The sequence below is a fragment of the Talaromyces rugulosus genome, chromosome IV (genome assembly GCF_013368755.1).
Source record: "Talaromyces rugulosus chromosome IV, complete sequence".
Taxonomy (NCBI): domain Eukaryota; kingdom Fungi; phylum Ascomycota; class Eurotiomycetes; order Eurotiales; family Trichocomaceae; genus Talaromyces; species Talaromyces rugulosus.
The window spans coordinates 5083769-5110342 of NC_049564.1; the positions used below are offsets into that span (position 1 = coordinate 5083769).

At 47.9% G+C, this 26574-nt stretch overlaps 8 protein-coding genes across 8 annotated transcripts; 4 read left to right on the forward strand and 4 right to left on the reverse strand.

Moving 5' to 3' along the window:
• Window positions 1-1600: 1600 nt before the first annotated feature.
• Window positions 1601-2362, forward strand: TRUGW13939_08478 (uncharacterized protein; the record flags this gene model as incomplete). Its single annotated transcript, XM_035491612.1, has 1 exon — window positions 1601-2362. The coding sequence occupies one exon, from the start codon at window positions 1601-1603 to the stop codon at window positions 2360-2362; it is 762 nt and encodes a 253-aa protein (XP_035347505.1).
• An 899-nt stretch (window positions 2363-3261) lies between these two features.
• TRUGW13939_08479 (uncharacterized protein) lies at window positions 3262-8185 on the reverse strand (the record flags this gene model as incomplete). Its single annotated transcript, XM_035491613.1, has 2 exons — window positions 3262-4866; window positions 4922-8185. The coding sequence occupies 2 exons, from the start codon at window positions 8183-8185 to the stop codon at window positions 3262-3264; spliced, it is 4869 nt and encodes a 1622-aa protein (XP_035347506.1).
• A 2293-nt stretch (window positions 8186-10478) lies between these two features.
• TRUGW13939_08480 (uncharacterized protein) lies at window positions 10479-11519 on the forward strand (the record flags this gene model as incomplete). The annotated part of the gene is made up of 1 exon (XM_035491614.1): window positions 10479-11519. One exon carries the CDS (start codon window positions 10479-10481, stop codon window positions 11517-11519), a length of 1041 nt encoding a protein of 346 aa, XP_035347507.1.
• Window positions 11520-13930: 2411 nt separating this feature from the next.
• Window positions 13931-16205, forward strand: TRUGW13939_08481 (uncharacterized protein; the record flags this gene model as incomplete). The annotated part of the gene is made up of 2 exons (XM_035491615.1): window positions 13931-15589; window positions 15651-16205. The coding sequence occupies 2 exons, from the start codon at window positions 13931-13933 to the stop codon at window positions 16203-16205; spliced, it is 2214 nt and encodes a 737-aa protein (XP_035347508.1).
• Window positions 16206-16919: 714 nt separating this feature from the next.
• On the reverse strand, window positions 16920-17692 carry TRUGW13939_08482 (uncharacterized protein; the record flags this gene model as incomplete). Its single annotated transcript, XM_035491616.1, has 4 exons — window positions 16920-17227; window positions 17294-17362; window positions 17419-17556; window positions 17626-17692. The coding sequence occupies 4 exons, from the start codon at window positions 17690-17692 to the stop codon at window positions 16920-16922; spliced, it is 582 nt and encodes a 193-aa protein (XP_035347509.1).
• Window positions 17693-18718: 1026 nt separating this feature from the next.
• TRUGW13939_08483 (uncharacterized protein) lies at window positions 18719-19168 on the forward strand (the record flags this gene model as incomplete). The annotated part of the gene is made up of 2 exons (XM_035491617.1): window positions 18719-18844; window positions 18902-19168. The coding sequence occupies 2 exons, from the start codon at window positions 18719-18721 to the stop codon at window positions 19166-19168; spliced, it is 393 nt and encodes a 130-aa protein (XP_035347510.1).
• Window positions 19169-19476: 308 nt separating this feature from the next.
• On the reverse strand, window positions 19477-22101 carry TRUGW13939_08484 (uncharacterized protein; the record flags this gene model as incomplete). Its single annotated transcript, XM_035491618.1, has 17 exons — window positions 19477-19501; window positions 19558-19688; window positions 19748-19821; window positions 19881-19927; window positions 19978-20049; window positions 20100-20505; window positions 20562-20678; window positions 20729-20742; window positions 20796-20886; window positions 20937-20979; window positions 21036-21078; window positions 21127-21153; window positions 21200-21310; window positions 21363-21433; window positions 21490-21624; window positions 21677-21808; window positions 21859-22101. The coding sequence occupies 17 exons, from the start codon at window positions 22099-22101 to the stop codon at window positions 19477-19479; spliced, it is 1782 nt and encodes a 593-aa protein (XP_035347511.1).
• A 2409-nt stretch (window positions 22102-24510) lies between these two features.
• On the reverse strand, window positions 24511-26360 carry TRUGW13939_08485 (uncharacterized protein; the record flags this gene model as incomplete). The annotated part of the gene is made up of 7 exons (XM_035491619.1): window positions 24511-25029; window positions 25094-25104; window positions 25150-25285; window positions 25341-25602; window positions 25654-25750; window positions 25813-25902; window positions 25961-26360. 7 exons carry the CDS (start codon window positions 26358-26360, stop codon window positions 24511-24513), a joined length of 1515 nt encoding a protein of 504 aa, XP_035347512.1.
• Between the last annotated feature and the right edge of the window lie 214 nt (window positions 26361-26574).

The window sequence follows — 26574 nt, forward strand, 5'->3', positions numbered from 1 at the left end:
GTTTCTCAATCACGTCCTAGCTGGGAATCTTGGATTGTAGCATCTGCCAAACGCCGATGCTTATTTGTGATGTATATCTTTTCAAATCTATATCACGCTCGTCAGGGAGTCCCGAATTTCGTGGCGAGAGAACTGAAGGGAATTTACGTTCCCGAGGGGAAAAGCCTGTGGAATGCAAACGACCGTCGTGTGTGGGAGAAAGAATACTGTCAGCACCTATCGCAGTGGGAGGATGGAATGTTAGAAATATCGGAGCTTTGGAGATCTCCGGAGACTGGCTCCGAGAGTAGGCGCAACCGGATTTCTAGATGGCTGCAGACAACGGACGAGTTTGGGATGATGCTTTTCATGACAGCAGGACATGTGCATGGGTGTTGATTGGCCATCAGCGCAACCTCAAGCTCATTTGGGGGTCTACACAAATCGTTATACCTGAAACCCAAACAGTCGAATCGTGTCCGAACGCTCTCTAAATCACTATTCCCGTTATTAGAACCGAGTATTGTTATTGCCCCATGCTATGTTTCTTCTTGTCTCCCTCGCAACCCCCGGCCTCGAGAGTGAAACGACTCAATTATAATACCTGGAACTAATGACAAGATACAGAGCGGCCCCCAACTCGATCAACTTCTTCCAGCCAACAATCCAGTTTTTCACATTGGCGAGAAACGTCATGCTCACTCAGGCCTGCGGTGATCCATAAGCCTTAGATCAACGGACCTCCACAAGCACACTCCGCGAGGTGACGGTTGTATGCTCTCCCCAGCTGCATCTGGCCTGCGTTTGCCACATCTCCTTGCATAATGATGCAGGAAGGCACCGAATATCGACATTGGTGAAGCGGGGAATATTTTCATGGGCTGATAGGACAACTTCGAAAAGGTACATCGCAAAAGTAGTTCGTCGCTTTGCTTCCACGACTATCCATTCTTCCCACCTCGGATGAAAACAACCCAACTCAGTAGCACAAACAGCCCCACGTTGATGATAATGACGCGATAACCCCCGCAATTCAATGGTTGCCTCGTGCAAGAAGCTTGAAGAGACTAAATGGAAACAAACATACCATGAGATAGATGAGGTAGCCTTGAAATGATGCGAGCAAACAAAACTCATCCAAGTTCTCGTACGTATTTGCAATGGCTTTCATTTCGCCCTGTATTATCTTCAATAGATTGAGATTCATCGTTGTTCACGTCAGCCATGATTCAGGTGCAAGCACTTCCGAAGAATCGCTAAGGACTCTCTGCGGAACTCCGTAATGAGATTCTCTCGGCATTAAAACGTCCAAGAAACGCCCATGTAGGATGATTCCTTCGCACACCGAGGTTGTATCCTGTATATCTGCTTGATGTAAAACAGACCATCAACATGTCTGATTTTAGTTTCCAGTTTATAGAGCATCCACCATGCCTATATTATACTACTTTATATCTGACAAGCCAGTTTCTGCAAACCTCCCTCGTTCTCGGAACTCCGATACCCGAGTTGGTTTGCGAATGACGTCGCCGGAAACTTCTTCTTTTTAACGCTCTCCAGAAGCGTTCTTGAAATTTTAGAAAATCAAAATCGCTCTCTGCCTGTTATCCAGAAATAGAATATGGCCACTCACATTGTTCCACCGCCGGGTAATGCACCAAACATCACCCGTGACGCTCGGCAAGCCTACGAGACCCTCAAAGCTGGCGGTGTCATCATCGTTCCGACAGACGTCGGTTATGCACTTCTGACGAGCACCCAGGCTGGGATTCAGAGAGTTTTTGCTGCAAAAGGCCGTCGTCCAAACCATAACATTGGCGTGATTGGAACATATTTGCAACATCGACAGCTGCATGTGTTATCGGAATCCAAATTTGAAATGACCCGTGTCCTGACGGAAGATATGGGAATGATTGTTGGACTTGTTGCAAAATTTAATGCTCGAAATCTTCATCCACGTCTGGCAGCACTGGACGATGCCACACTCTCTCAGATTACTCGGGGAGATACGATCAGTATCGCGGTCCCAGAAGGCCAGTTCCTGCGGGAGTTGGGCCGACTTTGTGACGACGACCCTCAGGGCATGTTGATGTTTGGAACCTCGGCCAATCTTACCGGGCAGGGACAGCGGTTCCGCATTGAGGATATTGAGCTTTCTGTGCGTGAAAGTGCCGATCTGATCGTTAACTATGGCCTGCAGAAGTGGCATGTATACGGCCGAGGGGGTGTCAACTTTGACGTTGAAAACATGCAAGTCCTGCGTATGGGTGCCGGATACGAGGTTTTTCGAGACAGGATGCTTAGGTGGTTTCCTCATCTGTTAGAGGAGGCGAGCGTTGAACTTGATACAGACCCGGAATACAGCGGTTTGGTTTTCCGTTGAAGTGACTGGTAACATGGCTTTGCGAATCAAAACTTGCCAGTAAATTAGTTAGCTCCCCGATTCGAAGCTTTTGAGCTAAGAGTCACGAATCTGAAAAGTCTCTCAAGATCATACATCCAATATTTTCTGCGCTAGGTACCTCTATTTTGAGTTGCAATGAGTCGAGTCGATTAGGAAATGATCTTGGACAGCTTTAAGGTCGTTGCCGTGACATATTTGCATCGCGAACAATTTGACAGCTACAATATCTGAAAATAATGTACCTGAAAACCAGTCATTGAACGGTAATTGAGGTGAACGGAGAGGTGGACAACAAAACTAATAGGCTATTTAAAAACCTCGCGCACCGATGAAAACGCACCTCCACGGATAAAAATTACTGCGGGAAATAATCTTATTTGGTATCTAGATGGAACCTGATGGCTCCAGTCAATGGAAAAGGAGTCTGGTCAAAAGTCTTGACTTAGAATGGCTGTCCTATCAGGGCAGCCCGAGACGCTAGCTAGATACATGCTCAGGGTAATTGAACGTTTTTGGGCCTATGAAAAAAGAACTGGCCATCTTTTTGTGCAGGAGGGTGGGAAAAAAAAAGTACATAAAACGAAAATAGACAGTGACATGATAAAAAAACTTATTCAAATGTTCACCCACCACGCTGCCTTCGGTATCAGCACGCAAAAATGTTTAGAAAGAAAAATTGAAAAATTCAACAGGCGAAATAGAAGTATAGAGGAGAAAAGAAACTCCATGCTCTAATGCTGAAGAAAGCATATGTTCATAACCGAAAAAGCTCCAGATTTCTCAGAAATAACCGGAGCATACTAGAATTATGTAATCGCAGATTGAAAACAAATGCTGTGATTCGCGGAAAAAAAAAAAAAAAAAAAAAAAAAACATGTTCAATATTCGTCATCGTCGTAATCGATTTGGGATGGACTGCCACGGTAACGGTTACGCTTAATATTGCTCGGACTCTGCTGTCCGGCACTGGTAATGGGTCGTGGTCCGGTGGGTTTTCGCTGTGGTGGCTGGCTGCTTGGCGAATATTTGGCGCTATTGTTTCGAGAGGCAGATTGTTGCGATCTCTCATCCTCTTCCTTGATTTTAGATGGCCGGTGAGGTATCAATGGACCGGCGTCCTTGACCTTGGGCGGACGAGGCGGCCCAGTCGCCGAGCTCAACTCGGAATATCCCATGTCCGATATTGGTGTACGACGGGCACCTGCTCCGCTGTATCGGTTTGGGTTGGCGCTCAAACGAGACAGACTAGACTGAGAACCCCATCGGTCAGAAGTAGGAGATGTCGGTGCAAAGTCCTGCGCTTGGAACTCGAGATGGTTCTGATAGCGGTCAGTTGGGCCCTTTTGTGGCTGAGGGTGTTGTAGGTTAAAGCTGTCCCGGTGTGCTTTATATACGGGCCCTTCAGAGACTTGCGATGGGACGAGCGGCGAAGGTGGTCGGTTGTCTTGCTGTTCCTCATCCAGAGTGTAAGAAGAGTGAGGTCGATCGTCACCTTGCGTGTCGTAGAATCCAGCGTTGTACGCGTCTTGATTTGCAAGGTCTGATCCAGATCGTGATATTCCAGAAATTGGGCGCTCTTTGCGGTTAGGTTGGATGCTGTTGCGAATACCTTCGCCCACGGAGGAAGCAGTGGTTTTGGACCATCTGGAAATCTTGAAGAAGGAGCTGGAGCTGGACTTGTGCTTTCGAGACTTCTCATCTGACTTTCTCGGCGTAGTCTCCTGGCTCGCCGCACCAGCAGGCACAGGCTTGCGGGGCGGTGTTCCGAGAGGCTCAGAGACACCACGCTCATGACGAGCCGGTACCCGATCATCATACGGGACTTCTCTGTCCAAAAGGGGTTGCTCATAAGCGTCCAGTTCTTCGTCACCCTCGGGAACAGTGCTAACACGATTCTCTGATGCTCGGCGGAGGCTGATAGGCCGCGTGTCACCGACTGGCCGCGACGAATTGGATGTGAAACCAGATTGATCACCTGGGGACCCAGTACCTGCTAGGCCCTCTGGCTCGTAACCGTCTGGGTTTGAAGTTCCATGGCCATTGGAGTTAAAGCTGGCGGGGCCGGTGCCAGGGGCAGTACCCACGTTTCGGCCTTCCTGTGCCTCTCTCAATGCTTCGACTTCGTCAAGAAGTTGTTCCAACATGTCTTCAATCTTAGTCAAGTCGTTTGAAGATTTCATGCTCAAGCTTTTAAGAGCCCGCTTAAAAACATTCTTTCGTTTTGCTTGAATATCGGCGCCATACTCAGCAGCTGCGAGTTGACTCAGTTGGCGATCGGACCTAGAGGCAGGAAGTGGGCGTGGTCCTCCAATGGCTCGAGTGCGCTCGTGTTGTTTCTCGTTCGCCTGAATGATCATTTCGTCCTGCTGGGCAATGTACTTCTTCATTTCCTCAAAGGAGCCGCGCATCTCTGCAGCACTCCGAACGAGAGTCACCAACATTTCAGTGTCACGGGCGTTGCGTTGAGCGTCTCGGACAGTAAGCTAAAATTTTGGTTAGTAAAAATGCACATATAAAAAAAATATTCGTGTTACTCACATGGTTCATCAGAGCAATAATGTCCTTTGACTCGATGCTTTCAATACCCCGGCCTGTAGCGCTGTCATAGATGGGAGATGCCATGCCATGCGAATAACCGCTAAAATGGCGTTGTTGACTAGAGCCGATGAATGGATCCTCGAGGTCATTGTTGTCAAAAAGGAGTGGCGGATTGACATGGTCAAGGGTGTTGAACTTGGCGTGAGGCTCTGGGGTTGCGTTACTTGGAGACATAGGGTTCGCGGCGGAAATGTAGCCTTCGTCCTTGGCGCCGGGGGGTGTTGAAAAGATATGGCCATCCATGTAAGCTCGGCTATATGGTTCATCGTAGCCTGCAGAACGCTCTGCAGCAGTGAAGCCGAGACCGGCACCCGATGCCCCTGCAATGGCAGCAGAAGCATGGCCGTCGTGGGCAGGAGACAACTGAACATCTCTAGTCGTCTGTGAAGTAGGATCATATGGCCAGTGGTCACGGGTTTCAGGGTCTCCAATGGGACCTTGGATGATGGACGGATTGGTGTCGATTTCCAACTCATCTTCTTGAAATTGATCGCCCTCCGGCAAATGATCGTATTCTTCTTCGTCTTCCTTCACGATAGTGGTATCCAGAGGATATTGTTCATCATCGTATTCGGCTTCTTCCGATTGAGTGACGCTCTGTGGTGGCGAGGCAGCACCGAGTCTCTTGGTAAACGACTTCTCGTCATGGCCGTTAATGTCGTATTCGTGCTTTAGAGGACTTCCTCGGTGCGAGCTGGTTGGTCGACTATGAGCCTGGTCCTCAACGTAGCTTCCATCCACCGATCGGCTAAGAGAGTCCGCCTGAGAACGAGTCTGGGACAGGCCAGATTTTGTGCCCAGCATGGAAGGGTCTAAGAGCGAAGCGACCACGGATTCCACGGGATTTCCGTTCAGAATCTCTGGATTCGCACCAACTTCTTTTGTGAAGCTTCGAGGCGAGTCGCCATTTTCCATGTGAGCTTCGTCATCATCCGTAAAGCCAGCATCAACTGCTGGATCATCAATGCGATCCTCGTATTGGCCATGGAGAGGTTCGTCGTTCCAGTGTTCCTCACGGCTACCCTCTGGCTCCCCTGTTTCATAGCCTAGTTCCGTTCCATGCTCGTCAGAGTGCCTGAAAACCTCGCTTCGACTATCCAAGTTGCCGCCCTCATGGCGAGTCGACCTGGCTAAATCAGTGCTAGGCGCAGATGATAGAGATTGGATCGAGTATGGACGGTCCTCCTCTTCGCCTTCCTGGCCAGTCTCGGTGATTTGGGTTTCGTGTAAATCATCGTCGCTGGCAACACTGTGAATTGGACTAAGAGCACGTGGATGTTGGTTGCTGTCTTCTGGACCCAAAATATCATCGTCAAAGTGGTGGCTAAGAAGGTTTCCTGCTGCCGCCGCCGCGATGGCCCCAGCAGCGCCTTCCAGCACAACATCGCCAAAAGGAGACTCGGCTCTGTCGTAGATATCATCATGGTCAATTCGATGAGAAGTCAGTGCTCGCTGATTATCGAGCGGAGTGCGAGGTGGAGTGGCTAGAGTAGGAGAACCGCGAATGAGTTCCTGTACGTGACGTGTAGCTGGGGTTTCGGTGTCGTCAGTTCTCTGAGAGAGAATCGAGTCGCGAGTCAGCTCAGTGTCCACGTCACTGCGGAATGGCATAGGTGGAACATTGTGTTTTTGAAAAACCAGTTCAGTTTCGGTTCCATGAATGCTTGGGGTTCTGCTACTGCTCTTGGACGACCTTCTTCTCCTCGATTTTTTGCCGAGACTTGATTTGGAGTCGTGGTGCGAAAGAGCTGCCGATGTGAGGACGGTTCCGACGATGCCTGCTGCTGCTGCATCTCGAAGGCCTTTGCTCCTCTGGCGCCGTATCATGTCGTTGTCCGTGTATGCACGCTGGTTTTCGGGGCGCGAGCCTTTACGAATACGAATGCTGTTCTCGGGCGACGGGGTCTTCTCTTTGGCACGTCGACGCTCTTTGTGGCGTCTCCGGCGCTCTTCTGGAGTGACCACTTCTTCATTGTTAGAGTCAACGGCGAAGATGGAGCTCCGGCTAACATCGGGGGCACTTGAGTGTTTCGACAAGGTACGCTTGAGACCATCTTTCGGAGTAGAGGCGCTGCCAGTGAGATCGCGCTCGAACTTGGACTTGTTCGAGGTAGTCGTCTGGTCTTTCTTGAGCTCCTTGAGTTCTGGAAGAATAAGACGACGAATGGCATCCTCTACAGTTTCCAAGAATTTAGTGTTGTTCAGGGATGATCTCGAGGTTCCAGAGCGAAAGGAAATGGCATCTCCAGATTTGTGGTGGGACGAGACATTCGAGCCACTCAGCAAGCTAGATTCCACGCTGGGCTGCTCGTCGCTGCGATGTCTGTGAGAGCGCTTCTTCAGATCCGTCGGGTCAGATTCGAGAATTTCTTTGCTCTCGTTGCGGCTAGAGCGTCTGCGGCTGCTGCTGGCGACGTCGCCGGCATTTAGTTTCTGGGCGACTTTGTAAGCGATTCTCTCACGGCTCAGACTTCGGCTTCTCCGTCGTGAAGGAGCTTTGAGGAGGTCGGCTTCGGCGGCGCCAGAGGCCTTATCCATACTCTGGCTGCGTTTGCGCCGGGGCACTCCAGACACGGCCGATCCGTCCAACATGCTGTCTGCAGGCATGGATGAGATCTCGGAGGTAGGCTGAAGAAGTCGATCATTAGACAATTCGCTGTCAGGATCACGCTCAACAAACTCGATCTCTAGTGGGCGTGCGGCCTGGTCATCGTCGGTGTTGCTCTGGTCATCAGTGGGCTCCGTGGTTTTTCTGTGTTTTGACGGGGTGCTCAAAGAGATGCGTCGGGTGTAGTGGTGGCGCTTGCTGCTGCCACTGCCGCTACCCTCGCGGATCTGGATGGTTTCATTCTGGTGGTCTTTGGACCTCCTGCTCCCAGAGGGGACCACCTTGACGCGGATGCTCGGCCTTGAGCTGAGTCGCGAGCTGGGTTTTCCGGCCTCAAAGTACTCGATGAGTAGCGAGGTCTGTGATTGGTGGTTTGTGCGCGACAGCTTGGCCGTGTCGTCTTCTTCTTTCTTCTGTGCCCGGCGCCTGGTGGAAATGGTGATGGGGCTGCCATCGTCAGGGATGGAGTAGGAGGATTTGTCGGTGCGTCGAGAGACGTCGGTAGCAAGGTCGGTGCCGGTCATACTGCTACCGGTGGTGTCGATGATAGATTCGGTGGGGGCAGGGAGTAGAGGACGCCGGGAATTCACGCCCATTGTGGTCTTTGCAATTTCAGCGCGAGGATAGCATAATCACTGATGGAGCTGTGAAGCGCAGGCAACTCCAGCGGTTGAAGGTTGGGCTGCCAGATCAAACGCACTCGGGTCGACCTGACAAGAGACAATATGCAGTAGTTGTGCGCCTGTAGGATGGTAAAATAGACGGCACTGATGAGACAGCTGTTAGTCGAGGAGTCTATTGAAAGTAATGATAATAATAAGACGGTTGACAAGGGTTTGGCGTACCAGACTTGATTGTTCGAGCTAGCCGATGGTTGGTGCAGTTCCGATCCACAGGACAAGATACAGCAGCAAGTAGAAGGGAGGGTGAGAGATACACACACAAGAATTGAGGCGCAAGTGGTGAATCTCTAGAGAGCAAGGATGGATGAGGCAAAGTAAAATACGGAGTAGAAGAGGGAAGCGAAGTGAGGAAGAGAAGAAGAAGCGCAGATAAGGAGGGGAGAGAGAGGCCAAGAGGGAAAGAGGCTGGGAAAGGCGATCGCTGGCGCCGGGCGGCTGGGCCGAACCTTCCCGCCAGTCACGGTTCACAGTGCCACAAGCAGGTGGCTGGGCGGGTTTTTTCCTCTTTTTTTTCTCTCTCTTTTTTTGTCTTTTTTTTTGCCTTTGTTACTTTCTACTTGTTTGCACTCTTATTGCACAAACATTCAGGAGCGTTTGACACAAGTTACGACTCAGGCTCTGCTGGCGTCATACAGCGAGGGCAAGAAGGATTGACTAGCCATGCAATTAATTAATAGACCTCCGAAGTGCGACGTGAACACAGCGCCGCTGCCCGGGTCATGCTGGCTGTCTGCGCAAGGAGTCTCAAGCGAAGATACGAAATACAAATCAATGCTGGAATATCCGTAAATTAGTATTCTGAACACTGACCTGAACAGTGAAAAAAAGCGGTGATACTAATCAGGTCTCCGGGGCGACGCTGGCCGCGGCCCGCGATTGGCGGGGGTGGGGCCAGCTAGCTGTGTGCTGGCGTCGTCTTGATGAGTTGTTCACCACCGCCGCCCTGCTTCGCCCTGCCATTGGGCCTGTGCAAATGCGCGCAGAAAGCATGTGCCTTGGAAGTGGTGGTACCATGCTGTACGGAGTAGTATCACCTCGAGGCATCGCCGGGGTGTGAGTGTGAGTGTGATGTGATCCTTTTACAGGTTTTCAGCCGCATCAGCCTGCCTCTGACTGGACCAGCCACACTTTACGAACAAGCAATCTTGAGAGCGTACTCCGCCAATAATGGCGAATACATGGCTATCGATAGTCGATAGTCACTTATCGATAGGCGACAACTCGTGGGGCTATTGATGGTATGCGCTGAATCTCTCAGGACTAACTTCCTTTGCAAATTATAATCCCGTTGTATGGGGTAATTACACTGCAGCTTCGATACTTGAATAAGGGAAAAGCCTACTCTTGCGGCTTGGAAACAAGTTCTTGAATAATATTATGACATTATTAGAAGCCACTGGTTTAATAAGACTCAGAAATAATAAATAAATAATAAATACAATCCATGGGACCACGACGGGTCAGCGTCATGCCGTGTCAGACTAGTCCGGTTATGGTTAGACCTCCCGCGCCGTTCTCCACTCGTACCGTTTGTCGACAGCTACATCAATTGATATGTAGCATACGTATGCGTAAAAGCGATGTGCAGCTGCCTCTGCTGGGCCAACACCACCCCTTGCTACTTTGACATAATATTATGTGATATATCAGGCATCACACATGGATCTACGCAAAGTACTCGCTAAGTGACCACTCATAACGTTGAGCAAACCCTGTGTTATTACTAAGCAACTGTAAGCACTTGCTGGGGTACGGGCTCACTACTCTGCTCAATAATCCCTAGTAAAATGCTACGGGTACCAATTTTATTAGATATAATGGCCAGTGGCCACTAATACAACTGGCAGGTTTTTTCCCTGAGTACTTTTTCTTAGGGCCACGTCTGCTCAAATTCGGTCCATCTGGGGGGAAATAGTAATGTGAGGTTATGATAAAGAGAAAAAAGCTTTAATCTAATTACTACTCACTACTAGGAATTTACTGTTTAAAATTTGATCTATCCTAGAATTTTTATTTTATTTTTCTTATAAACAACTGCAGCATGCGCAAAAGAACTTCCTAAATATATACAGCCAAGCGAGATTGATAGAGCGCGCCCATTACGGGAAATTCTAGACCAGTGTTGGTACATTCCACGGTTTCATCGCCTTCTGCCGTGTTTCGGTATTTTTTAACGATTTTTGTAGTCTTTGACGCCATTGAAACAATGAGATCTAAATCAGACGTAAAAGAGGATCTTGAGATCCTCGATTGGTTAACACCAGCAAATTACGGTCCTCAGCACAGCGACACCTTTCAGAGGCGACAACCAGGAAAGGGCCTGTGGCTCTTAAATTCGTCCAAGTACGGGGCCTGGCTGGAATTAGTCAAAATGACATTATTCTATCCAGGTATTCCTGGGGCCAGAAAAACGATCCTGACTGCAACAGTTGTTGGCGATCTCATTACACGATTCCAACACAACAAATCCGTTGGAATTGCGTACATCCACTGCAACTTTCATCGGCAAAATGAGCAGAGGATTGAAGACTTACTCGCAAGTATACTAAAGCAGCTTAGCCAAGAGCAAGCCTCGCTTCCTGACAGCGTGAGGAACCTTCATAACCGGCACAAAATCAAATGGACACAACCATCCTTGGACGACATCTTGAAGACTATTCAGTCGGGAATTGCTCTGTATTCGAAAGTCTTGATTATAATTGACGCTTTTCGGACAATATTCCTAACCGGGACCTTCAACCTTCAAGCAATATGTAGAGTAAATATCTTTGCTACTTCGAGGCCCATTCCACTGATCAGTGAGAGATTTGACCACAGCATGACCTTGGAGATCCGTGCCCATGACCAAGATGTGCGAAATTATTCAAATATGCGGATATTACATTCAGAGTCAATATTGTTGGTCTTACTCATTGAAGAGATTCAAAATGATATAACAGACGTTGTTGATGGGATGCAAGTGGTATCCACTTTGACAGTAGGACGCGGAAACCAACCATACACTGGATTTCTCCTAGCACAGTTGTACTTCAACATGATAAAGAGGAAGAAAATCATTAGAGCGATCAGAAATTCGACGAAAACCCTTCCAAAAGGGAGTGAAGCATATGTCTTTGCATACAAAGGTGCTATGAAAACTTGCCAATGGCGCCCTTTCATGGATCAGCTGTGCGACGAAACCACTGAATACGATAGAGCTTCAGTATGCACTTGCCGTGGAGGCTGGATCAGAATTAGACCGGGATAACATTCCAGATTTAGATGATATTGCCTCTATATGTGCAGGCTTGATCATAGTTGACGGAAAAGTAACATCATTCAATTAGTTCATTAAATACAAAAGAATATTTTCAGCGGACATGGACCAGCTGACTCCCTTATTCAAAGCACGGCATTGCAACGACTTGTGTTACGTATATTTTATTCGAGTCCTTTAGAGATGGCCCTTGCTCCACAGGCACAGAATTTGAAACACGGTCAGACAAATACCCCCTTTGTTACAAGATTGATACTCTAAGTATTAATGTAGTACTGAACAAAGTAGTCAATTACGGTTCGGGGAATTTAATTTATCAGAGAACATTTTTGAAAGATTCTGGTAGTAGCTTAATAATAACCAAATTCGAAATTTCTATACGAATTAAACATAAATTCCCACAACAGTTGACCACTATATAAACTATATATATCATCGCACTTTCAACAACATTCAACATTACACTAAAACTCAGCTAGTGATATTGCACGTTTAAACGACTTGAATGTTATTCTTTTAGCCAAAACATATGATATGACTCAAGTGCTCTATAGACACAAAATATATCCTTCTCAAATAAGGCATTCAATGCGATCTATTCCAAGATTTAGGTCTTGGCATAACACGTGACTGCCCTGCATCGAGGGGTGCCCAAGGCAGGCGTCGTCTCATCCCGCGATATAGACATCAATGTATAGAAAATGGATATCTTCTCAGACTCGACAGATGGTTATTTTGTTATTTCCCTACAGAGTATTTCTATAATTTTTTCGTCGTATGTATTATTTGTTCTCTGCGAAGAACCGGTGGATAAGATCTTAAATTACTGATCACAGATCGGCGGCCTAACGTCATCACACGATTATCACTGGAGACAGACGATCATTAATAGCGCCTATCTGCCCCCTGTTGTAAATAATATTAATGTAAAGTGATAACTATGCGCGTAAATAATAGTGCTGGCAGCGTGACTGTGGACAGTCAGCAGTCCAAGCATCAAAAAAAAAGCGCCTAGGCCCACTGGTCTGAGGATGAACGCAATGACACCTGACATCCGGGCGTGCCGCCAGGGGAGGTGGCTGTGCACTGCATTGACTTGCGTGTCTGTCTCATCTTTCTCTACACATCGTCGACAGCGAGACACAAAAGTCTGAGGCAAGTCTCACGTCGGGGTTAAAAATAGAGTCTGGTCGCACAAAGCCATTAATCAATGTACACCAATGATGAAGAATAGCAGCGAGAAAAGGTACCGAGTACGAATTATTACCGCGCAATACGCAGCCCGGTGGAGCCGGCGATCACCCACAGCCCTCAGGGCCTAGACAAACGCCCCACCTGGACCCAGCTGACACCCGCTGATTGGCCACCCGCGCTGTCTGCAGCGTCCAGATCGGGGTGACATGGGCTGAACGCGCGTTGTGGTCGTCGGTCGTCACCAGCCACGCTCGCAGTATATCAATATATCACTCGAGACTCGGCGCGATCTGTAATTAGGTACATTGTTCTCTGCAAAAGCGCTTCTCATTTCTGCCAATTCCAGGCGTTCCTGACCTAAATTTCCACACTTCAGCACAGCCGCCTGGCCTGGCCAACCACGGCCGAGGATTCGCACGGCACCCCACAGCAGGCCCCTCACTGGTCATCTAGCCCCCTCTTTCTGCCTCTTGCGGCTAGCGTGCCGCTCCACCTGGCCAATCCGTGGCGGGCGGCAACTCTGGGGTCAGCCACTCACATTCAGGCTTTCAGTACATACTCGGTACCACTGTACAATACGTGGTACGTGGGTGGTACGCAGCAGGGCGCCCCTTCCTGCCTTTCTGCCCCGTCCCGTCGTCTCGCATTATTCAAACCTTCAACCATCAACCTTCCGCCGTCTACCGTCAACCGTCAACCATTGCGTCTCGATCGCAGTCATACTTACACCGACATTCGTTTCTTCCTGCCAACGCCCGCCTGCCTGCTCACCTGGCCGCCTCTCGTTTCGCCTCGCGCTCCGGGAATTTGCCGTTGTTGCTCGTCATCCCGCTAGTTGACATTCCTTGCTCTCCTGCCTCCTTGCTGTCTTGCAAAACAACAACAACCATTGTTCATTCAAGTTGCCTAGCAGCTTGATAGTCACTCTCTTGGGCCATTTTCTCCTTCCGCTTCTACCGTCGCATTTGGGTTTACCACAAGGGGGGAACCACCAACTCTATTCAGCTCTGGACAGAATTCCAATGACTCGTCCTAGCTCGTAGGGAGAAAGTCACCACGCTACAAACACTGAGCGAGGATATCCCTCTCGACCTGCGATACTTGCTCACATCTCGGCACTCTGGAGTGTCCGTCTGACTATATCGCTTCACCGCTGTTTTTTTTTTTTTTCTTCCTCGAGATCTGCTCCATTTTATCGAATCGCCAACATGCGGTCGTCAACAATATTATCGTTTATTTGCGCCTTCGTTTCCTTCGCGCCCACGGTGGCCGCCATCAAACTTCTGCAATCCACATCGCTCACCTCGTGCATGGACACCACCAACTTCACTGCTTCTCTCTTCAACGTTAGGTTTACTCCCGACAACCAATCACTTTATATCGATATCGATGCCTACTCTTCCATCTCCGGAAATGTCACAGCTGAACTAGAGGTTATTGCCTACGGCTTCACCGCCATGAAACAATCACTGGACCCCTGTAAAATGAAAACCCAGGGTTTTGGCGGCTTGTGTCCAATGCAGAAGGGCCCGTTGAACTTTACCCCTACTATAACTGTTGATAGTGATGTGATCAAGCGGATTCCCTCAATTGCCTACACTGTTCCCGATCTGGATGGTCAAGTCAGAATCCTTATCAACTCCACAGACACCGGCCAAACTATCGCCTGTCTAGAAGCCAATCTTTCCAATGCCCAGACTGTCTTCCAAAAGGGTGTCGAATGGGCTCTCGCTGTCATCGCAGGCCTCGGTCTCGTCGCCTCGGCCATCACCTCCGGTCTAGGTCACTCGAACACTGCCGCTCACGTTGCTGCCAACGCTCTGTCCCTTTTCGGCTTCTTCCAGGCTCAAGCCATGATTGGCGCCACTTCTGTTCACATGCCGCCCATTGTCGAATCCTGGACTCAAAATTTCCAGTGGAGTTTCGGCATCATTCATGTTACTTTCATCGAGACCATCGCTACTTGGTATCAGCGCGCTACCGGAGGAACGCCTTCTACCCTACTATCAACCGTCCGTACCACTTCTATCCTGGTTGAGAAGCGTTGGATTAAAGACAGTTTCGATATGCTCCGAAGGAGTCTGGACTACCTATCCGAAAGAGATGATACCACCGTGTCCGAAAGCACGACAGAAACTATTTCGGGATTGACTCGTGTCGCATTCAAAGCAAACATGGAGGTGACAAATGTCTTCTTGACCGGTCTGATCTGGTTTAGTGTCTTCGTTGCCCTTGTTATCATAGGCGTCGCTGCTTTCAAAGGTATCTGCGAGCTCTTGGTAAAGCATGGAAAGATGTCGGGCGACAAGTTCCAGGACTTCCGCAATGGGTGGAAGGTCATCATGCGGGGCATCCTTTTCCGTTTGATCCTGATCGGCTGGGCTCAGATGTGTGTGCTCTGCTTGTGGGAATTTACTGTTCGCGATTCGGCAGCCGAAATGGTATTGGCCATCATCATGTTCTTCTCCATGCTAGGCGTTCTCGGATGGGCATCTTTCAAGGTGATCCAACTTGCAAAACGCTCTATTGCCATGCACAAGAACCCCGCCTACATCTTGTACTCCGACCCAACCTGTCTCAACAAATGGGGTTTTCTCTACGTGCAATACAGAGCCACTGCTTACTATTTCGTCATTCCCGTACTCGGTTATCTGCTCATCAAGGGCATGTTCATTGCCTTTGCGCAAAATAAGCCAGTTGTTCAGGCTGTTGCCTTGCTGATCATCGAAGCCGCCTTCTTGGTTGCTGTCCTTGTTATCCGCCCGTGGATGGACAAAAAGACGAATATTTTCAACATTTCCATTGCTGCGGTCAATTTTTTGAACGCCATTTTCTTGCTTGTTTTCAGTAATGTCTTCAACCAACCAGTAAGTTTTTTCTTCTTCTCTGTGTTCCGAATACTTGCAGTCTACTAATCCCTTTTACTAGGGTATGGTTACTGGTGTAATGGGCGTGGTGTTCTTCGTTATCAACGTGATATTTGCTTTTGTGCTTCTGATTTTGGTCTTGATCGCTTCGATTTACGCCATGGTTTCGAAGAACCCGGACATGCGCTATCAGCCCATGAGAGATGATCGTGCCTCCTTCATCAAGTCAAACACCGAGCTCAACACTGAGCTTGACGCTTTAGCCAACACGGCTCGCGGCGGCGAAATGGAACATAAATCAACCGCATACCATCCCACATACGAAGACGAGTCGAATTCGTTTTCCAGCGGCAACGGCGCCAGCATCAACAACGGCCGAAACCATCACGATGGGAATCGGGTACCACCATCCCCAGTCGACCCGTCCGTGCCGCTGTTCCCCAGCAGCCACGGACCACCTCCATCGTACGACTCGAATGGATACAGCGACATTGCCCGAAGCGGGTCGCCCGCGCATATGGGCGACTTCAACCCCTCCGCAGCGCTTGCGGCACACAATTTCAGACAGCAAAACAACTCAAGTCCTTGGCAACGAGGAGCTGGTTACGACCATTAGAGTTTTTATTGCGTCGTCTGTTTTTATTTTTGAGATGAAGGCATGTCTTAGAAAATTTCTGCTCTTTTTTCCGGAGGGTGTGTAGCAAACTGGTTTGACGGCCTTTTTGTTTTCCTGCGTGATATCATATGAATTTCTATTCCTTATGGGTCTCACCCTCTGTACTACTATAGCACCTTTTTTCTCTTTTGTGGATTTACGGCAACTTCTTGGTCGTATCATTGATATATATACCTGGCGTTCTGTGTGTTTTTTTCTGTCGTTCATAGCATGTGCGGGAACACCTTGCTGATTTGGGATTGGAGCAATTCTCACTTCGGTCATTGATCCATTGTTTTTTTATATTTTTTTTCACATTTTTTTTTGAGAAAAAGGGTGTTTTGCCTATTGATTGGATTATAGGCAGTGGCGTTGACTTTGGTTAACCATCTTCAGTAAGAGCGTAGTTGAGTCAATCCAATCTATCACTATTGAATTCAACGTTCTTCAGTAGTAACACGGCGTAGGTTGTTTAAATAATGTAGTTCATACAGATATTGTTAAATCCAGTATGGTATCATTTATTCGATACATGATTCTGATAAGAGAAAACAAGAGAAAAAAAGTACTCCCAAAAATCCATAAAGATGAAAACGCCAGTGTTAACCTCCTCTCCTGCGTGGATAATACTTTTACATAAAAATATAAAAAAAAACAACCGTGCTATTTTCATAATCACCGCCTATCTCCCCCGCCTGGAGGCCCGTACATCCCAGGACCTGGAAACCCTCCCGGAGGCGGCGAAATACTTGAGCCAGCACCACCAGGTCCACCCGGCGGCGCTGGACCACCGGGGAAGCCAGGCAGCGGTGGGAAATTTGCTGGGAATCCGCCGGGGGGTGGGAAGGGCAGTCCGCCTGGTGGAGGAGGAGGCATTCCGGCTGGAAGACCGGTTGGTGGTGTGCCAGATTGACCGGGTCCTGCGGGTGGTCCTCCGGCAGCGTTGGGAAATGGGAAGGGGGGCATGCCACGGGTTCCTGGCGCTGTGTGAAACGAGCGTGTCAGCTTTGCTTTTTGTTCATATATGTTATTGCGAGTTGTCAACTTACGAGGTAGTCCACCCGGCGCGCCTGGCGGTGGGATACCGAATGGCGGAGGTGGCAGCTGACCCGGTCGTCCTATTGAGCAGCATCAGCAGCAATTCCCCTCAACAAGATACTACAAAACAACGTACCAGGCATTATTCCAAACGGCGGTGGTGGTAGCGACCCGGGAGCGCCAGGGTGCTGTAGCATGGGATTCACTTGGCCCTCGGCAGCGTAGGAACTCGTAATCGAGTCGATCACTGATTGAGCTTTTTCATGGCCGATTTCTAGAATGTAGACAAAAACACGTTAATGCACACGTCAAACAGACAAGCAGACTAAATGGGTCGACGCACGTTGGTAGTATTCAACCACGTTTCGGAGATGGTTTCGTCCCGAGTTGTGAGCTTTTCGCACGCTCATCGAGTCATGCGTGAGGTAGACATCGCAATAATCGCCTGCATCGTTCGTAATTAGTTTGTACTCTTAAACCTAGTTGAGAGTGCGTGCTTTGTCATTTCGACGTGGTTACTTTGCACAGTCGGTCATTCGGGGAAACCTACAGAAGAGTGCACAGATTGTCAGTTTTGGATGATATAAGCTCAAGAAGCAGGGTACCTATATTTTGGCATTTTTGAAAGGGTCTGCAGATACTATGGTCTGCTTCCGGTGGTTGGATCTGGGAGGTTTGCGCTCATGCGCGCGCGTCGGAGTTGGCTTGAGGGCTTTGACCTGGAGACGGTGGGGGTTTGAAGGTCGATGGTTGTTGGGTTTATTTTTTGTTCAGTTGTGTCGCCGCTAGTCAATATGGAGGTGGTGTCGTAGCGATTTGGCTTTTGGCACTGATTCCACGAGGACGCCATCAAGGCCGAGAATTATCAACGGAGGCTGTCCTAGAGGCGGTGTGCAAGGGCAGAATAGTTGATAGCCACGCTAGTCTAAATATGGAAATAAACTTGAAATAAACTTGAGACAAGAGATATGTATCTACAGGGTAGCTCGTGCGCAAGATGGCTCTACGATAAGCAGCGAGTACATGGTGAGTCGGAAAATGGCCCGTAATATCCGGTTCACCAGAGATTCTCGGATAGCCGAGTGTAACAGCTCCTCCAGCGATAAACAAGTAGCACTCGGTCAAGACACTCAAGAGTCTTATTAATTTCTAACACTCGTCTTCGCCGGCGTGCTTTTCCGTGGCAATTTGAGAACATTTACGTGGGCCGGCCTTTTAATCGCGTTGAATCAGATCAATTGATGATGCGGTGTAAGAAAAATTTGAGGTCTTCACCGCTACGTCATTGAACACCGAGACCCAGCGAACATGCACCTGCATATATCTATATATACATCACATATTTCGACCTCAATGTGATGTGAATAGAATCCTCACCTTGAAATTTCTTCTATCACTATTGTTCTTCGAACGCCATCTTCCGAGTCTTTCATAGCATGCCGCTCGTTAAAATCCACGTCATTAGAGGAACCAGGTCTCCCAATGAGCTGAAAGCACTGGCAGACATCATCCAGCAGGTGATGCGCGATCATTTCAATGCCCCAGAGCGCGACAGATACCAGGTAATCGTTGGCCTTTCCATCACCGGGGCTCATCCCACATACTAAGTATGCATCCAGATTATCACTCAACATGAAGACTACGAGCTCATATGCGAGGATACCAACTTGGGATTTAGCCGGAGCAGGAACATGGTGATTATCAAAATTTTACAGCAGGGCAGGAGCGATCGGCAAAAGCAGGAAGTTTTCCAAGCGCTCCACGAGAGTCTATCGGCCAAGTGTGGCCTCTCGGGAGAGGATTTGATTATCAGTTGTGCTCAGAACACTCCTGCGGATTGGAGCTTTGGAATGGGTGTCGCCCAGTTTTTGACTGGTCAGCTATGAACCTGCGGTGGCTTTCAGTCAAACACCAGAAAACGTATATGGTATTTCATTTTGATTATAATTCAGATCTAATGATTGTTGAGATATTATCTATCTATGTCGGGCCTATTTTATATAGAGGCCTAGCCGCGGACTCGGGACTTCCTGGTTTAAACCCAGTCCAGAGATTGCTAGGCAAGCTTCCAAAATCTTGATTTACCTCCAAAGTTCGACGTCACTAGAGAAGAGCAGCTTCAAACTGGTCAATGCTACCATCTACTACCGACCTCAGACAGATAAGCCATGGATGAGTGCCTCGTATAGCCACATTAAGTGGCGAAGCGGAAATCGAGGCTGTAGAGGTAAGAAATTAGCTCAAAATCACCAAGAGAATTTGGCATGCAACTTACCGCTTGTTGCCCTTGTCGGTGGTGGTTTTCCTGTAATGGTGTTGCTCCTCGGGGCTCATGGCATCCCACTTCTTGGCCTTTGAGCGGTTGCGCCATCGGTAGTAAAAGTATGTGCCCGGGTATTGGATCAACTGGCCTGATGAGTCCTCGTGGGCGCAAACAAAAACGATTGAGATGACTTTGCACTTACACACATCCACACGCAAATAACGAGTAGGCCCTTGTTGGCTTTGAAGTATCGAGGCGCGTCACTTGATTGGTAGACTGGACGGCAAGTGAGTAACTGATTCAGGCCCTGAGGTGATGAGGAAATGAAGACTAACTGTTTGCGCCAATCATTCCACTAACTTGAACCCACATGTTGTACAGACTACAAGACTGTTAAGCTGAGATGGAGTTGTCAAGTACAGAGTTACTCACGAAGCAGATATAGTTCTGTTTTGCACTGATCCTGCGTTCCTACTCGTCCACGCAACTTGAATTGGATGAGTGCTAACATTTGGTCAGTTCATAATCCATCAATGTTATCCATTGTAGCTTACTAAGGGAACGACAGCAACACCGTGGCGATGGCGAAGTACACCCACGGACTAATTGGATTTGGCAACGCGATCAAAGCGACAAAACATGGCAACAACCATGCATCTTCCGCCATCGCTACAAAGCTTCGGTTGTTGACCAGTTCACTGAAGGCCGTAATGAGTAGCATGGTGAGACTAGCACCGACAATGTACGGAATCGACAGCAGGTTGGTCTGGATGACGCTGAATCCGAGTTTCCGGAACGACAGAGTGAGATATTGGTTCACAGGGTATTTCGGAAGGCCAAAGAGTAAGCCCAGGACATATAGTGGCCACATATCGTAGTCTTTAATGCACTCCCAGATCTGGCGGACAGAGACACCTTGGCGGTTGTACATTCCTCCCTTTTGGGGGTCGTCGCGGATCACTGAATACATATTAGCCACTCCAAATCCCAATTCCCATAGTGCCCAAACACCGCACCTGAATTGACAATGATCTTCTCTTCCCGCTCCGTGAAATAGCCTTTTGGATTCCACCAGCTCTTGGTCTTAGTCGGACATTGAGGCATGAGGAAGAACGAGGCAACACCAATCAAGACTATTGAGAGGTTTAATATGTGCGTCGTCGACATGTTAGATTTTGCTTACAAGTCAAACATCCCCTGATAATTCTGTTAGTGACGTCGGTATAGTCCGGGGGTCAGCAATAACCTACTCAATGAGAAACAACCATCGCCAACCCGCGTAGCCCAGTATACCGCGCATGGACAAAAGACCGACAGCAGCGAATCCAGTAACAATATCAACTAAAAGAGTCAGCAAGAATACTCCCAGGTTCCGAAACTAGGTAGCTGACCGACTTCCGAAGACACCCAGTACCAGGCCAGTCGCGCGGGAAGCTGGGAGAATTGGTTAATCACTAGGAACTGCAGGCGGTTATAGCAGGATAGCCTACCGATGTGCTCGTGTAGAAGTAACTGAGGTACAGAATGGTGTCACTGTGTCTATTTAGATTATGCCACGAGCTATAGCAGACGAATGCTTACGGGATGAAGCCACCCTGGAATGTCGCACTGAAAGGTCAGCGGGGCATATCTTGCCATTGGCGAACAGACTCACATCAGGTAGCGGGTAGCGAGGAAAGAAGCCCGTCCATTGAGGAAGAATTGCAGGGCAGAGATAACGCTGAAGATGCAAATCTGAACAGGAATCCACATATCGGGGCCAATTCTACGAGAGTGAGTCATTTTTTTCATGTAAATTTAGTTAAAAGATGACTGACCGTTTGGAGATTATCTGAGATGGAAGCTCAGCAATGAGGAAGCCAACTCGGGAAATAGTTTGGCCAGTGTTCTGCTGGTTGTTAATACATGGTCTGGCGGACCACAACTGTGAATGGTGCAACTCACGTAATCAGCGTGCGTGAGTCCCAGATCGTCGAGCATGTTGTCCGAGACGGCGTTGGAAATGTTACTTCGGTCAATATTGAGCGCAGAAAACATGATACAGACCCAGACCTGGAAGATTAGCTTGCGTTCTGCGCTCTAAGGATATCGAAACACTTGCCATGATCTTCCAGTCAACTTTGCGGCGTACAGCCCTCTCCTCGCGCCATGTCCATCGGAAGCTGGGATCGAACGCGCTCCAGTTCTCCCACTTGGGATGGATATACAAGCGCTTGTACTCCTCGTTGTTCTCAGAGTCCCAGATACTGGGCTGGGTGGCAATCTTAACAAAGTTAGCGGCTATCATATGTCCGAGCTAATGCTTATACACACTGCGTCAAGGTCGTACTCCTGCTTCCTAGGTCCCTTGCGGATTCGTAGAAGCCGTAAAAGTGTATCCCCAAGGACCGATTCCGTGCGCTGCGTCTGTTGGATTGCGAGCCCCGGGTCCAGAGACTCGGCTGCGTCGCGGCGTGCCACGCCATCGTTTTCGCCCTTGGTCCTCACACTGTCATGGTCGAAGGACCTCGAGGACTCGTCGGCTGAGGTGGACACGGTTGGCAGCTTAGCGGACATGTTGCGTGCGTTGATCAGCATGCAAGGCAGAATACACAGGTCCGCAAACGGAACTATGCAAACAACCCAGCTGCTATATATTGACGCACTGGCTCACTTGGTTTGCTTTAGTTTTATGGCGAAAGACTGGAGAAGAAAGGCGAATGCAGGCCGAGCTCATTCTTGGCGTCGCTTTGGAGGCCGACATTTCACGGAGATGTGGGAAGCAATTCTTATGGGCCAAGTCTTTTGGATTTGCTGAGGCTGCATCTCGAACACCAACAATAATAAAAATGTGCCGAAAGGGGAAGTTCACTACGGAGTAGGTGTGGCGACATACGGCTGGCGTCTTGCGTCTTGCTGTTTCCCACGTGTATCATCAATGTCGTGCTTTGTGCGGGGTGTTGCGACGCTCCTTCAACTTGGTTTTCAATTTCGATTGACAACACCAAAGTCAAGTGTAAAAATAAATAACCTTGCTGCTGCTCTACCCAACACCCTCGACGCATTTTGATATGTTGTGTTGCTATGTTGCTAGACGTTGAGGAAAAGCGTTCGGATCTTGTTCGGATTAGACTGAGGTCGATCAATGATATACGCTATTATGCCGGTGTATTTAGCTGGGTCTCTTCTCCACTGACATTAGTGGCGATGGGGGTCAACGAGTTGCATTTACCGCAATATCCGCTCTGCCGGATCCCCGAAAATTCGAATTTCGAGCAAGAACTCGCGTTCCCACGAGAAACCTTGGGGTAGCATGGAGCCTCGACAGGCGATTGAGCGCAGGGCTAGGGGAGGTCCACTCCTTCGGGTTGGAATAATGGGTCAAGAGCCTCATGTTTTTACTTTCGATGAGGATAAATAAAATATTCATGTTAAACTGAGCCAATCGTTTGACTACCAGATGGTGATGCCCATCTCGAGGCCGAAGGGTGCTACACCCATTGTATTCTACCATCATTTCCACGCTGTGACCACGGTGTACCAAGGAGTTCTTGTCGTACGCCGAGATATGGAACTCACTCTGATGACATGGCAATTCCCCGTTGAGCGTACTCAGGACGCTTGGCCTAGAGGGAGCGGGCAAAGCTGAGAAGTACTGTGCCCACTGGCTGTTGTTACCTTCGATGACTTTAACAAAGGCTGTGGCAACCACGCGCCACGTTTACTCAGAAAGATGTAATTTATCGTACTATATGAATATATCTAGATTATTATTATCGATGCAAATGCAGTCTATTCTATTCAGTGTACAATGATTTATCTATCTTGTTACATAGAAAGATACTATGCTGTTGAAATAACTTAAGAGATTATAATAGATATTAATTATCTATCAGAAAAATCTAAGTGGCAGTACATCGTTAGACTAGGTGAAAGAACTTACTAAGCCTTCAAGGTTCACAAGGACAAAAGATGCTTTAGAGTATTCTTTTTGGTGTACTATCTTTAGCGATATTCTAAAATCGTATATCACATTAATAGTAGCTACCTGTTGTAATATTCTTTAAAAGATAGCTGTCGTATTGCTATACTTGTCTAGTCAATATTACCTCTAGCTTCTAGTATTGTATATTACAAGACAAGGTATATAGTACTAAGTTTGTTAAGAAGAAAGTAATAAATGTTATGTTTATATAGATAATCAATCTATTCAAAGATATAGTTAATATAATCTAAACGAGTTTTGCTAGGAACTTTAGAGTCAATTAGAAATATATAGACTTTAATATCATTTCTTCTAATTATGATAGCAAAGACGGTAGATTTAAGAGAGATATCTATAAATTTAATTTCATTTAGAATTATATACTTGCTATCTGTAAAAAAAAATAGGAACTTCAACCAAGTTAATATCTAGAAAAAGTGTTTTTATTACTAGTACAATCTTAGATGTAAGGTTATGAGAACATACTGCTTCTGAAATAGTGTAATTACAAATTCGAATTATTAGCGAGCCAAGCCTGGTTAATGATGCTCTGAGTCTCCTGAAACCTAACATGACGCCACCATATCTAGACCTTTTTCAATGAACTAAACTTTTCTTGGGAAGGCAAAAGTACGGTAACAGGGCCGTTTCATGCTGCAAGACCACCCAGACCCATCCTCGTAGGTAACTGGCCGAACACTATAGACTCATTTTGCCGGTCCTTGTAGACGTCACAAATCAGACATAGTGGCATGAGTTCAATGGACACCTTGGCTGCGACGGCTCAAAGTTTTCCAGTTCCCACACCTGCTTCCTATTTGCCATCCTTACAATTTAGCATTTTATTTTTCTAAAATAATATCTCTATTTTAAAATCCTATAGACCTTAAGCTTAAATGTAAAATCACCGCATTCATTTCCTAGCCACTAGTGCTAAGTCCCGCGAGCTTCCACACGGAATAGGGGTAGGGTGCTGTATACATGATTATTTACTTATCTATTTACATGCCCGCCGGGACTTCTTCATGAAACTCTTGATGCGTTCCATGGGGGTCCGCGCTCTTGATAACCTCCTCGTTGCCAACATCCTTTGCCTCTTTCTCCGTGCACAGACGGTAAGCCTTCTCCATGTCCCAATAGAACGGCCTTGAGGTTGAAAATAAATTGTTAATGGATTCCAAAGACCGATTCCGTGTCTCCGGATAGAACAAATAGACAATAGGAATCCACAGAAGGTTCAAAGCAGCTAGAAGAAAGTAGCTTCGGCTTTTAATACTTCCAAACATAATAGGGTTCACCAGCGTCGTCATTCCCACACCAATAGCCCATCCGGTGATACCAAAACCATTTCCTTGTGCCCGGAGGTCCGACGGAAATATTTCAGTAGGTATCAGGAATGCAACTGTACCCCATGTCGCAGCATAGCCCAAGTTAAACAGGAAGAGCATTGCAACAGCAGCGGGGGCAAATTTGTCGGCTTTCTCTGGCTGGCGAAGGGAAACTTCGTAAATAGCTCCTGCCTGGAGGTGGAGACTCGTATTAAATATAGCTTTGAATTGGGTTTGAAAGATGTTTGATGCTTACCACAAGCTCGACTATGAATAATATTAGGGAACCAAACATCAGGCACTTTCGCCTACCAATACGATCTACAATCTGCGTACTGATTACAGTGCCGATAATACCGATGGTGTTTAATCCTCCTGCAAGGCCATTCTGAGTCAGCTCACTATAGCCGGCTTGGCTAAGAAGAACTGGGGAATATGCTGTGACAGCCTGGCAATATTATTCCATTAGCTGTAATCCAGAATAAATATCTCACAATACGCACTGTAATCCCCGTCCAGGACGCCATAATCTGCAGCCACACACAAAGCCAGGCTCGTCGACCTAGATTGGCGCCGGGTCTTCCGCCTTTGCCAATTAAAATCTTTGCAAATTGGATGGGCGAACTGGGTTGGCCATCCTGGACAGTTGCAATAATATCCTTATATTCGAGGTCAATTTCCAATTGAGTGGCCTTATGGCACCGAATTTTTGTTAGTATTTCTCGACAGTCATCATAACGACCGATGGATGCAAGAAATCGCGGGCTATCAGGCAGCATTTTGATGAAAAGCAACAATAGGAGCGCTGGAACGCACTGGAACGCCAATAGAAAGCGCCAGCGAATATCAGAGTAGCCATTATTAATAAAGGCAAGGCCAAATGACATCCAGTACGCGAGAGAGATTCCTAGATCTTTAAAAAAAAATGCTGTGAGCATTTTCTAGACGACTTCTCGACCTGTATCCTACACTTACAGTTTGCAATGAAGACATATCCTAGAAAGCCTCCCCGATGATCAGCTGTCGAAGTCTCTGACACCAGTACTGGTGCAATTCCAGTCAATGCTAGTTGTTTCCGGGTCAGCTTGCTGTAATATGCGCAGAAATAAGGGGGTATGCATACCACCCGTACCAATGCCCGTCACTACTCTAGCAACGAGCATGAAATCTGAACTCTGGATTGCAGCTTGCAGCGCACCACCGACGAGTGCAAATATAGAGCCGATTAGTAGGCCATTGACACGGCCGATACGGTCAGCAAGCCAGCCACCTGCAAAGCAGCCAAAGATGCATCCAAGATAATAGATGCTAACAATTCCTCCCTGATGGGTAGTGTCGGTTACTGTCCCATCAGGATCGCCAATTCCTACCTCTGTAACATATGTTGGTGAGCTATTAACACCCCCCATGACACCTTGATCATATCCTTCGAAGAATATGCATATCAGAGAGAAGATGTGAATCGCAATATTGAGCTGGCGGGGGGATAGTCGCCTCCAAACTGTGGTGTACCCCATGGTCATTTGGATGTGAGATGAAGACAACAATAGCAACAGGATGTAAATTCACAGTCCTCCCAATTCTGCTGGGGTACGAAAGGTGAATTAACCGGTGGAGGTTGGACTATTTAAAAGAGAGCCATTGTTCGACCGGAGACACCGATCCCTTGCTCCGCTCGCCCGTCTAAACGACGTCCCGGAACTGTCTCAAAAAGAAGTCCACAGTAATCAAAGCGTC